The sequence below is a fragment of the Takifugu flavidus genome, chromosome 4, assembly GCF_003711565.1.
Source record: "Takifugu flavidus isolate HTHZ2018 chromosome 4, ASM371156v2, whole genome shotgun sequence".
NCBI classification, from domain to species: domain Eukaryota; kingdom Metazoa; phylum Chordata; class Actinopteri; order Tetraodontiformes; family Tetraodontidae; genus Takifugu; species Takifugu flavidus.
Genome location: NC_079523.1, coordinates 11,645,853 through 11,658,265, shown reverse-complemented (window position 1 = coordinate 11,658,265; position 12,413 = coordinate 11,645,853). Strand labels below are relative to the sequence as shown.

The 12,413-nt window shown below is 45.8% G+C and overlaps 1 protein-coding gene across 2 annotated transcripts; it reads left to right on the top strand.

Annotated features, from left to right (window-relative positions):
- Positions 1-603: 603 nt before the first annotated feature.
- Positions 604-12,365, top strand: LOC130524602 (arf-GAP with GTPase, ANK repeat and PH domain-containing protein 1-like). Of its 2 annotated transcripts, XM_057030877.1 has the most exons (21): positions 604-947; positions 1,076-1,185; positions 1,627-2,840; positions 5,195-5,253; positions 5,337-5,424; positions 5,524-5,609; positions 5,702-5,843; positions 5,919-6,053; positions 6,144-6,265; positions 6,344-6,508; positions 6,924-7,007; positions 7,272-7,376; positions 7,463-7,622; positions 7,696-7,824; positions 7,914-8,051; positions 8,164-8,223; positions 8,395-8,546; positions 9,140-9,230; positions 9,616-9,838; positions 9,938-10,241; positions 11,055-12,365. In XM_057030877.1, exons 3-21 carry the CDS (start codon positions 1,709-1,711, stop codon positions 11,298-11,300), a joined length of 3,621 nt encoding a protein of 1,206 aa, XP_056886857.1. In that variant the 5' UTR covers positions 604-947; positions 1,076-1,185; positions 1,627-1,708; the 3' UTR covers positions 11,301-12,365. The 2 variants fall into 2 exon arrangements, with proteins under 2 accessions (XP_056886857.1, XP_056886856.1); XM_057030876.1 differs by having other exon boundaries at positions 604-1,185.
- Positions 12,366-12,413: the final 48 nt, after the last annotated feature.

The following is a 12,413-nucleotide window of genomic DNA, read 5'->3' as shown; positions in this document are numbered from 1 at the left end:
CTGCAACCGACCACCAGGGGGCGATTTGACCCTTAAATAGCAGCAGATAGACCGAGTTAAATTTTAATCTTTTTTAAAATCCCAAATGGTGGGAATGGACGGGAAAAGGGGAAAAAACCAGGGAAGTCATGGCAGCAGTTCAGGAGGGCTACAGGTTATTGTTCTGGTTTAAAGTGTGTGACACCCAACTGGAATCCTTTTTTTTCTTTTTGTTCCTGCGTCGGACTCACTTTATCAGGAAGGATGGATGGAGAGGCAGGCGGGGAGAGCGGGAGCGGCTCGTAAATTGCGTTGGAGAAGGAGAGGGAAGATAAAGAGCCGGAGACGGAGCAGATGCACTGGCAGGAGCTGAGCTCTGGCGTTCTCCCTCTGCCTCCTGCCTCTTTTGTTGCCTCGACACAGATGAAAATCGGACGAGCGTGGGCAGGGTCGGCCGCCGTCGCCATCGCCACCGCCTCGCTGCGAGCCTCTCATCCACATCCTGTCAGCTGGAGCTGCATGCTGGCTGTGTGCAGCAGGCTAACGGTGGGCTAACGGGGCTGTGGGGGGGAAGGGGGGGACTGCAAGGCTCTGTTGCAGCCAGAAGAGACAGAGGGGTGGGGAGGGGGGAGCAAAAAAAGGAGGAGGGGCTGTGGTGGTGAACTGGTGGGCTTCCTCTGCCTTACAGACACATATTATTGACTTGCTAATTGGATGAGGCACTCTGAGGAGAGGATGCCGTGAAGGAGAGGAGCTGTTCTCCAGGGGGAGAAAGGAGCACACGGATGCCTCACTTGGGTCGCGTTTATCTGGATACTATCATTTTTTGGGGGGGTTGATGTAGAATTCTGGAGGAGACAACAACAGATGTTTTCCAGCATCTCCCGGTGACCCTCACGCTGTGCAGACATAATTGTATGCATGACATTGTCGAATGGAGGCTCCAGTTGCCAGACGCTTCGTGACATGTGAATGATTTTCCTCTGGATGTTTTTTTCTTTCTTTTCATTTTTACACATTGTTCTCTCGCGCTCACCTCTTCTCCCCCTCAGACCGGATTCTCTTTTCCTCCCCCTTTCCTTTCCTTTGCTCCCAGCCTTGTTTGGTATGGCTGTTTGATCCGAATTAGAGTCCGACGGTGATGAAAATTCTCCAATAAATCAAACGCACAAGGAACGGTGTGATGGATGTTCTCAGAAAATGAAGGTACGGCTCGATCAAAACTCTGTAGTACGTCGGCGTTCTTTCGACATGCATTTTGAGCCCAGTGGAGTGAAAGAGAAGGATCAATTGAATTTTCAAGACTGTTGCATAATTCCCGTCTGAAGTTATCGCAGTGATATAACGAACAGGGATGTCTTGTGTGCTGCGTGTCTGCATGTCAGATTGGTAGCAAATGAACAGGTTTGAGAGAGGAAAGGAGATATTATGAATGATCAGCCATGAAGAGCAGCAGTAGCAGCATCAAGTGAGGAGGAGAAGTGGATTAAAGAGTCTAGACTTGTTTGACCTGTTAGCCTAAACTACAAAAACCAGGGATTTCCTGTTTTAAACACATTGTGCACGAGGCCTAATGTGAGCTAGAAGCTAATACAGAAGATCAAGTGCCTGTCTTTAATCTCAGATCTTCTCACTCTTCTTCCTCAGTCTTGTCCTGGTTGCTATGGCTGAGAGCTTGAGGACTTAAGGCCAAAGTTCAGGGGACACCGTGCTGAAGTCTCCTGTCCCAATGAGCAAGGCAGGCAACCCACAGAGACGCAACACCTACCTCATCTCTCTCACGCTGGTCAAGGTTGAGCCCGTTTCAGAGGATGTAGCCGGGAACCAAGAGGAGGCTCTTCCCCAGGGGGAAGGGACCCCAAAGCAGGAGGAGAAGAAAGAGGAGAAAGAGGTGAACGATGCCGCCGAAAAGGAGGAAAGGTCTGAACACACACAGGAGGTGAAGAGAAGAAGCACACCGGTGGAGGGAGAGGAAGAAGCGGAGAAGTTGCAGGTCAGACATGGAAGTCCTGTCAAGAGCTGGCAGACGCCCGAGAGGTTGGACTCTCGCGGGCCTCCAAAAGACGACGTTCCAGCTGGGAAAAGCAAAGACGCTTCTTTTGTACAGCCGCCCATTCGACAGATGATCAAAGTTTACGGCAGGACCACCTCCGAGGGAACGGTGCGGCGGGAAGGGTCACGTTCGGAGAGCCTTCGCCCCAAGACAGAGCTCTACAGGGAGCCCCCAGTGCTGTTCCTGAAGGGGGAGAATGGAGCGGACCAGAACAGCCGTTCACGCTGCAGCCTTCCTTTTCCCATCCTGCCACAGGTGGCCCAGCGTCCAGAAGTCCCCATGAGATCACATTCAGGTGGAAACTCTGCGGGCTGGAGGGACCTCAGAGAGGCCAGCGCGAGCCTGTATCAGTCCACCAAGACTTTAGACCGCAGAGACAACCGCATCGGGGACCATTCCCCATCAATGGCAGCTACGACTCTGGGTCCCTACAGGGCATCCTGGGCTGATAGCGATGGTAGGGGCACGCTGATTCGTCCGATTCCCCCCGCCAGTGGAGGATTCTCAGGCGTGATGACCAGGGAGAGCCCTCAGGGGGAGAGATTTAAAGCCTCTGTTTCTTACCCCGCACCTCCTCAACGGAAAGAAACAGGTCGCACCTTGGACAGCAGCGACCTACATTCGGCCCCAGAGGACCTAAAAAAGGGGAAGGAGGCCCAGGACGGAACCATCCAGCGGGCTCCCCCTCGTGACCGGAAGATGCTGAAGTTCATTAGCGGCATTTTCACCAAAAGCACGGCTGCGCCTGCGGTCAGCACCGCGAGCTCGGTCTGTACGGCTGCAGAGAGGGGCTCAAGTGAGGAGGAGGGTAAGGCCTTCAGAGAGAAAATAAGAATTACTGTAAGGTAAAAAAAGACCAAAACTTTCCCATTGGAAACAGTCATTAAGACTTATTCATATTTAACTTGTGGCCGTCGATCTTTGACCTCAGTCCAGAGAGTAATAAATATTGAGTATTACTCATTTATTTAACCCTGATATTTCATTATTAAGTTTAAAAGTATTAATTGCTCGGTTTCCATTCGGTCTAATTTAAATGCAGACCTGAAATATCAAACTGTATTTATGAGTGTTTGTCTTTCATTTATAGATCAACATGGCTATAGCCATGATCTGTAACCCCGATTATCTAATGAGAGAATAAAATCTACCTATCAACACATTTATTATGTTTTTCAGTAAAAAGGAAAAATCCAAACCATTTTTTTTCAGAAGAAGAAGCTTATTAGCATAGTTTTGAGGACACTTTCTGGATCATCTTTGGTTTATTTTGTTGCCTCGACACAGATGAAAATCAGACGATGAAGCATCACCAGCTTAACTGACAGATGCCTCTTCATTGCCTGAAGGTTCCATCAAAAAAACGTGATAAATCATCCCCTGAAAGCCTAACAGGAAGGAATAATGGCCAGAATTTGCTACAAATCAGAACCAAAGTCGAATTGTGAACTTTATTAGTGCGGCATTAAAGACGGATTCATCTTCATAGACGTGTTCAACACAATATCACCTGTGTTTTTGGAGTAAGCTCAGAATAATGCGTCTGTAGTAAGTGGGACATGAATAATTAAGGTTGTGGATACACAGAGCTGTGTTCATCAGAGGGGAGCGGGATCCTGCCACTTCCTGCTCTGTGCATAGAGTTAATCAGCCTATAACTGGACCCTATTCATCCATCCATGCCATACCTCATTTGTGCTCTCAAAGATAATCACTGCTCTTGGCCTGTACATGTGCATTTATACATATACATGTATATTTACTGCAAAACAGCAGAGAACATTTTTACAACATCATCACCGTGTGTGTGAACGTGTTCATGTATAATCAGGTGGATACGTCTCATCCCTGTATCCATGAGACCATTTATTGTAGGAGACACAGACTGGAGACTTCTGGAAAATGGAGTTGCCATGGCAACAGCAAGCCATGAGAGATGCTATTTGGTGTGCGGTGTGACGCGGTTGATGGAGGGCAGCGTTGGGGGTGGCGGGGGTTGCCCAGAGATGAGTGTCTCCCCATGGTGGCGGCCATTGTTGTGGCTCCGCCCAAACACGATGTGCCGTAACGGCTTTGCGTGTGTCTGTGTGTGTACTTGTGTGCTTGTTTTTTGTGTGTGTTCACACATATCTGTGTTATCAAGGGTAGTTTAAGTGTCAGTGTGGGCCATTTGTCTTTGTATTCAGCTGCTTATCTGCAGGTGTCCTTCAGAGCAGCGAGCGTGTGCACGTGTACGTGTGCTTCAGGCTGTTTGTGGGAGGTTATTATTGGTCTTTGGGTGAAGACTTAAATTAAGGGTGAAACACACACTGAGATTATTTTAAGATTGGTATTGGAGTTAGGTATTGGTTCAAGCCGCAAATATGACATAAATAACCAATAACCAAAGATAGCTGTACACCGTGTGTGTGTGTGTGTGTGTGTGTGTGTGTGTGTGTGTGTGTGTGTGTGTGTGTGTGTTCCAGTGAATTTCTACTCTAACTGGCACCTTTTGCGATGTTTCAGCTCAGAACAGCTTGAAACCTCAGAAAGACTTTCAGTGTATAAAAAACAGTCTCGGCAGGAATTTATTGTAAGACACATCATCAAAGGCATCATGGTGATCAGGAAACGTTTCATTTGCGCGACAGCAGTGAACTTCTTTGTCTTCTCTCAACACGACACAGTTATGCAAATCCACAAAAGGCTAATTTTAGAAGATCATTGCCAAATATAAGATATACTTGCTACAATGACTCATAATAAACCCACACAGGCTGGTCACGCTTCTCATTTTACTCAACTTTTTGCTCACATAAGATTGAGTAGTAAACACATACACAAGTAATAAAAGCATTATTTTCTAAATGAGTCCTAAAAAATTAAAGCCAGAAGCTGTGGAGTGTCTCTTAATGCCAGGGAGGGTTAAAGATATATGAAACTTTTAACTCGTGCAGACTTGTAGGTTTGTAAACTTGACTGGATCAGTGCCTGGAAGCTGCCACCCCTGCACTCACAGGGAGGCCAAATAGAAAAAGTCAAATAAATAAACCAATAGTTTAGCAGACAGACTAGCTTAGCACGACGTACAGTAGCTGAAATAAATATGGTAAGCACAGAATTGGAACATTTCTCATGAATGAATCCCATTCCATTCTCTTTTAATTGTTACTTTGTCCTCAGTTGTTTGCACCAGCAACCAAGAATGGACCATGAGCCAGCCTATCCAAGAGCTGCACCTGGTAAGAACACAGCCAATACCGTTAAACGCTGCAAATATAGGGTTTAATCATATTTTTTTCTCTCCTTATGTCCTTCCATTCAGGGTGTTTTGGGAGGTCGGTGCAGCGGAAAATCGGCTCTGGTACACCGCCATTTAACAGGAAGTTACTTGCAGGTGGAGAATACTGAGGGTCGGTGTCTTTTCCTTTGGCTCTGAAACGCCGTGTGCACGCTGGGATGCATTTATCCGCAGGGGGAAAAGGTTTATAATAATGGTTGTGTATTTGCAGGGCGCCAGTATTTCAAGGACGTTCTGCTTGACGGACAGAGTCACCTGCTGATAATCAGAGAGGAGACAGAACTCCCAGGAGCTCAGGTCAGTTGGAAGACCTAATGATGTCACTTAGGCCTCTTGTTCCACCTGCTCCTCTTGCATTGTGACAGCTCCTCTCCTCCTCGTCTCTCCAGTTTGCCACTTGGGTGGATGCTGTCATCTTGGTTTTCAGTTTGGAAAATGAGGCCAGCTTCCAGGAAGTTTACAAAATCTACCACCAGCTCGCCGCACACCGGCCCATCTCTGAGATACCCTTCGTTGTGGTCGGCACTCAGGGTCAGACACATATGCGGTTAGGACTGGTTAATGTTCAAAAATGCACAGCTTTGCTGAATTTGATTGTGTGTCTAGATAAGATCAGCAGCACCAACCCCAGGGTAATTGATGATGCCCGAGCCAGGCAGCTGTGCTCAGATGTGCGTCGCTGCACGTACTACGAAACCTGCGCCACGTATGGCCTCAACGTGAACAGAGTCTTCAATGACGGTATGTGTCATTATGGCAACAATTCTCCTAGGAAGGATGCTGCAAATGCTTCAGGAATGTTGACTGTTTTGTATTTACTTTACTCCACAGCTGCTCAGAAGATTATAATGGCTAAGAAGCAAGCTGCTCTGCTGGCTTCCTGTAAATCTCTGCCAAACTCTCCCACCCATTCAGGAGGCTCTACCCCAGTCTCTGGTGTTTTCCCAGGGCAGGTAGGGCCGTTACGGCCGTCATCTTGCTAATGTTCTTATTTTTCTTTTTAAATGGACTCTTTTTTTCTTCCTCGGTAGGCCAGCAACGGTGGTCAGAGCAGTGATTACTCTTCCTCGCTTCCCTCCACACCTGTAATCAGCCATAAAGACATTAATAGGACCAGTAAAGGGGAAAAACAGGAAAAACAGGCCACGCCCGGATCGGTCCGTAGTGCCACCCGGAGACGGACCCCTCGATTTGCGGTATTCGCTTGTCATCTCTCGTTCTCCCTCTCTCTTTTAACTAATCGGGCACTTGCTGTCTGCTCAAGCAATTCCCATGTTTTGTAATAAGGTTTGAAAAAATATTACTGGACAACCAGTGTGGCCTTCCGTTGAATCTGAAATCTCAGAACAGTGCATTGTGCTTGAAAAGTGGCTGAAAATGATCGACACAAATGCTGGTAATCGAGGAAGCTGAGTAATATTCCAGTAATCAACAGGTCGGACGGATTCCCAGCACCCATTAATCTGAGAACTCAAGATGACCAAAGCAGCGACGATATCGATACAGTTCAGCACAGACATTATCCCCTTTTCTAAAAGCTTCTAGTGTCTTTGTGATGAAGCACGCTGCCACCCTTAAGGTAAACTGATGCACCTGTACTTGTCTGTGTAGGGCCGGAGAGGAAGTGACTCAAACAGAAGGAGTGCAGATTTTAAAGGAGACCTGGGCAGTGGACGCTCCATTCCCATCAAACAGGTAGGACACGCATTCACACAGAGACATGTTGTAGCTTGTGACCCTCTGTAGAGGACATGGCCCCAGCAGCGGCCCGCTCAGGTTGAAGTGTGAAGGCTGCGTGGCCACGTGGCGTGATGGAGTGTGACATTCCATACTGACCCGATGGCACCTGAAGAAGGACAGATGCTGTGTTTTGGCAGCCTCGTGTTGCTGGAATCCTGAGAAGAGGGATGAGAATTTTTCCATTAAATATCACTCTTGGGTTTTTATCACCTCCTTCAGGGCATCTTGCTGAAACGCAGCGGGAGCTCGCTCAACAAAGAGTGGAAGAAGAAATATGTGACTCTCTCCAACGATGGCATTCTCTCCTATCACGCAAGTGTTAATGTGAGTCAGTGTGTAAACAAAAAAGCCCCTCGGAACGCCAGTCACGGCTCAGGCTCGATGGTGACAGCTGCTGTTTGGCTTGGCAGGACTACATGCTGAACGTCCCCGGGAAGGAGATGGATCTGCTGCGGGTGACAGTGAAGGTGCCGGGAAAACGTCCACCTCGCGCTGTACCACCCAGCGGCCTTCTAGTTGGGCTCAATGGGAGGATGAAGGATGCACAAACACCTGAAGGAGTCAGCCTAGGTAAAGATATATATTTGCATTTTAAGTTGTTTACTTAAGCAAAAAATTGTCCAACAATCTTGGAAATGTTTAGTCCCAGTAAGTGCCAGCAGCATTCTGCAAGTGGAGGAGATGGAAGGACTTGGTGGTCCAGTCTTCCTGAGGAATAACCGAGGTGTGCAGCGATGTGCCTCAACACTGTCTAACCATGCTCAGAGTGTTGGTGAGTTAAGAAACTTTCAAAGTCTATAAATCTCTAAAAAATGTATCTTGGGACACTAATTTGGTGTCTGTCGGCATTCATGTCGCCAGACTCTGCAGTTGAGGGTGTGTCCAGCTCCTCCTCCACCAAAGATGTAGGTTCCTCCTCCCCGCTGACGGACAGGAAGAAGCATCGCAGGAAGAAGAGCATGAACCAGAAAGGGGACGCAGCCAGTGGCCAAGCAGATGGTAAACATGGTTTATATTTACTATTTAGCAAGAAACTGTTGGATATGAATTATTCAATAAAATCTGTCACATTCTATCATGATTTTCTTTCTTCCCCCCCCCCCTCGCACAGCCAAACGCAAAATGTGGAAGATTAAAAGCTTTGGTAGTCTAAGAAACGTAAGCAAGACAGGTAATTGATTCTTAAAGGATTTTCTGTGAATACTTTCTTTATGTATAATTTACTGGAATTCTCTAGCTTAATTATTTGACTAAAACTGTCCAACTTCCCACCTTTGTGTTACCTCATTTATAAGCTGAATAATGTTGTTTTATCCGGGTGTTTTCTGTGTATGTTGTTCAGATGAGGATAACTTTGAATTCCTTATCGTGTCGAGCACTGGCCAGACTTGGCACTTTGAAGCACAGAGCGCCGACGAGCGGGACTCTTGGGTCCAGGCCATTGAGAGCCAGATCCTGGCCAGTCTGCAGCTGTGTGAGAGCAGCAAAAACAAGGTAAGAAACTACAATTACAATGCGTAGATGTAAATCTGAGGAAATTCCTTAGATTCATGTGTGTTTTTCTTTTACACCAATATTTCTGTGTTTGGTTTTAAATTGAATGTTTCTCCTGTACAAACTCCTCCACTTTCATTAAGTTATTTTTGGAAACAGAGGTACTATTTAACGCTATGCAATCCAAATTTAGAGCTGTTGCTATCCACCTTTAGTTATATTTTTATGCCATTTATTTGTACATTGAGGATAACATTTTTTTCCTCATATTTGAAGCTGGCTTTTTAATTTAAGCCAGTTAAATGAAAGATTTAAGCCCATCAAAAAACCTAATTAAATTTACCATTACAAAAAGCACAACATCTAAGGAACTGGAGGCAGGCCTGATAGTGCCAAGCTTTTATTTCTGAGCAGAATTATTTTAGTCTTTTTGCACCAAGTGTCTTAAGGCATTTTTAAATGTCATAATAATAATGATATTCCACCACTGGAGCTCTGCTGGAACAATTTTGATTGTGTAATTACAAAATTTAGCAGCGCTGATTTCAAAGAGGGGTTAGGTTTCTTATATTAATAACACGCGTTTCCCACAGACTCGCAGGAACAGCCAGAGTGAAGCATTGGCTCTGCAGGCCATCCGCAACGCAAAAGGCAACAACTTCTGTGTCGACTGCAGTGCTCCGAGTTAGTTACAACATATCACTTTTCTCCCGCATGTTCATATCGGTTACATTTGTCTTTGCATCTCACTGTAACCATATTGCTCATCCCCACCAAGCGACATTACCACACTTTTTTTCATTGAACAAGAGTGACCCTTAATAAATCTATAGGAAAATATTTCTGGCATACTGAAGATTTAGCACATTTGCTAGGAGGCTACTTACCTAATTCAACCCATAACATTAAAATCAAGTTTCAACCCTTAAACATCCCCTTAAAGTCATGAGGTCCAAATCAAAAATGTCCTCATTGTGCAGGTGATTATTGTGGTCCTCACTATGTAACATGTGCGAGAACACACACACAGACACACACCAAAACTTAATTGTTTAAATTCTCCTTACAGATCCAACCTGGGCGAGTCTGAACCTCGGCGCTCTCATATGCATCGAGTGTTCGGGCATCCACAGAAACTTGGGGACCCACCTATCACGCGTTCGCTCCCTGGACCTTGATGATCTGCCTCGAGAGCTCACGCTGGTTTTAAGTGCCATCGGCAACCACCTGGTAAACAGCATATGGGAGGGCCGCACTTTGGGCCGCCGTAAGCCAGCCCCTGATGCTACACGGTAAAACACATTCAGCAACTTGTATGAGTCGACAGGATGCATGAGGTCCGCTACCTGTTGCTGAATTTTCAGAATTTTCTCCACATTTTACTTCTCCAGGGAAGAACGGGAGTCGTGGATCAGGGCCAAATATGAGCAAAAACTCTTTGTTGCACCACTGCCTCCTCCTACTCCTGGTGAGGGCCCTGATATCACGCTGTCCGGGCGTCTCCTCTTGGCAGTGATCGAGCACAACCTCCCAAAGCTGTTGCTCCTTTTGGCTCACTGCACTAAAGAGGACATTAATGGCCCTCTCAGCCTGGCCCTCTCCTCCAGGTCGCTCTTAGCGCTGAGACTCCCGGGCTCTGCCCTGCACGCTGCCTGTCAGCAGGGTGATGTGGTGATGACACAGCTTCTCCTGTGGGTATGTGAAATATTCAGCATCAACACAAGCACACGATTGAACACTGAAAGGCCACAACGAATATCCCTTTTAAAAGCATTCAAATGTTTGAAAATATTGGTTGGTTCATTGTACATTATTAATTAGCTCAAGCCAGACATCTCAAAACCTCATACTGACTCAGCTGCTCGCTAATCTGTTCTGGAACTGTGTTGGGTGAAAGGTGGATGCTGCTGCAGTGAAGCTTGTCTTTTTGAGAGATATTTCACAACATCTAGCATGCATTCTTTCAGAAAGTGGCCTCCATTAAATGTGTTTTTACAGTCCCATTGCAATGCTTCTACTTCTACTACTACGTCTATGTTGAGTGCTTGGGGGAAAAAGTGCTCAGAGAGCCCTTTGATGAGCTGTGGATCTGGTTTGCATCCCTCATGCTCTCATGCACAGTTCTTTGAATGCTTGGTTTCCCCTTTAGGTTGTTGTCTGATAATCATCAATCAACTCAAAACTCACATGTGGACATTTAAGTCGATGTCCACAGGAGGCCACATAAAACCCACTGATGGGCAGTATCCAGTCCGCAGGCCAGCAGTTTGAGAACTCATGAAAGAAAAGTTGACTAGTCATTATTGGTAAATGCGCTACTCCAATCCTCTTCAAGAGAACATATTAAGGAGAAGACAAAGATGGTTAACACAGTGTTACACCAGATGACTCAGCATACCCTTACAGGAGGATCAATAATTTTAAGAGGCACTTACACAAAGCCAGTTGTATTCGATTCATTGTGCAATAAAACCTCTAATCTATTCCTTTTAAAACCTGTTTTTGCAGTATGGCTGTGATGTTCGATATCGGGACACTCAGGGGCAGACGGCGCTGGCTCTGGCTCGCTGCGCAGGGAGTCAGGAATGTGTTGACGTCTTGCTCCAGCACGGATGCCCCAACGAGCCAGCCACCGCGCTCTGTTTCACAGGGCCCGCGCCATCCGGCCGGCCGGTCTCCACCACGCTGAAGCTCTCGCACAAGAGCGGCAGCCCCAGCTTGACTTACAGCACTTCCAGAAGAGCGGTGTCGTAATTTGAATAAACGGTGGCCCAGCACTTGTTCGTGTCTATACCCCAACTTGGGCCTGTAGGTTTGCAACCGCCAGATGGAACCAGCAGGACAGATGTTGCACTTCCTGAGACTTCTGCTTGTGTGATTTAACCAAAAAAAAGAGAAAAAACGAGAGATTTTACAGATTCCGCTGTTAAATGAAAGAACATTACAGGTTTCTAGGAATGCGTGGCGCTGTCTAACAGCTGGTTCGATTCAAATCTGTCATGCAGCCAATATTCTATAACCTGCAGTTAGGAACAGATACTAAGGATTTGTTGAAGCGAAGACTCTGCTGTTTGAAGTCCCACGTATGATCTTCTCCCCCCCCTCACAATTTAAATTCAGAGTGCATATCATACCGTGTTATGTTCTTTCAGTACATAAATAATGTTGTGTAAAATAATTTAAAAAAACACTTTATAGTGGCTATAAAAGAGGCTGTTCTTAAAAAAATAATAACTGTAGAGAAATCCATACCTAAAAACATATTATCATTCTATACATTTAAAAAGTGCATAATTTTAAAGATAGTTATTGTATGATTTGTACAGTCGGGTCTGTGTATACCACTGAAATGCATATCTGTTAACATCACAGAGTGCGTTTTCTGTGCTACGCCGGTGTTGCGGCATGTGAGGTGAAAACCACAGCTTGTGTCATACAGACAACGCCTTGACTTTTGGATTGAATGTATTTAAAAAAAACAAAAAAAACTGCTCAGAGTTCATGATTTCAAAGACTAATATGTTTCCACAATGCTGAGATTTCCACCGACATTGCTTTATTTACCTATTATAGCTGTGATATTGAAATGTGGGGAAGGTTGTATGAAACCGCTTTGATTGTGTTTAGCTGAAAACCAACATGAGGCAGAGGAATTTTTCCTGCTCCTGCAGTACTGTATGTATTTTGTGTCCGTCTAGAGAGGCTGCTGTGTGATGTATAAGCATATCGCCATTTGTATTATTTGTATTTGTTCTTTTTTAACTCAGGCATTAATTCATAGAACATTCATTATCAACACTGTGGCTATTGCCTAAAATACCGTGAGTTGTGTCTTTTTTTTTCCTCCGGATGGATTCCATGCAGAAC

Excerpts from the sequence above, each read along its gene's own strand:
- LOC130524602 (XM_057030877.1), top strand. The coding sequence starts at position 1,709 with ATGAGCAAGGCAGGCAACCCACAGAGACGCAACACCTACCTCATCTCT. Across the intron at positions 6,266-6,343 it reads CTGGTGTTTTCCCAGGGCAG|GCCAGCAACGGTGGTCAGAG; the intron begins GTAGGGCCGTTA and ends CTTCCTCGGTAG. Across the intron at positions 8,224-8,394 it reads AAGAAACGTAAGCAAGACAG|ATGAGGATAACTTTGAATTC; the intron begins GTAATTGATTCT and ends TATGTTGTTCAG.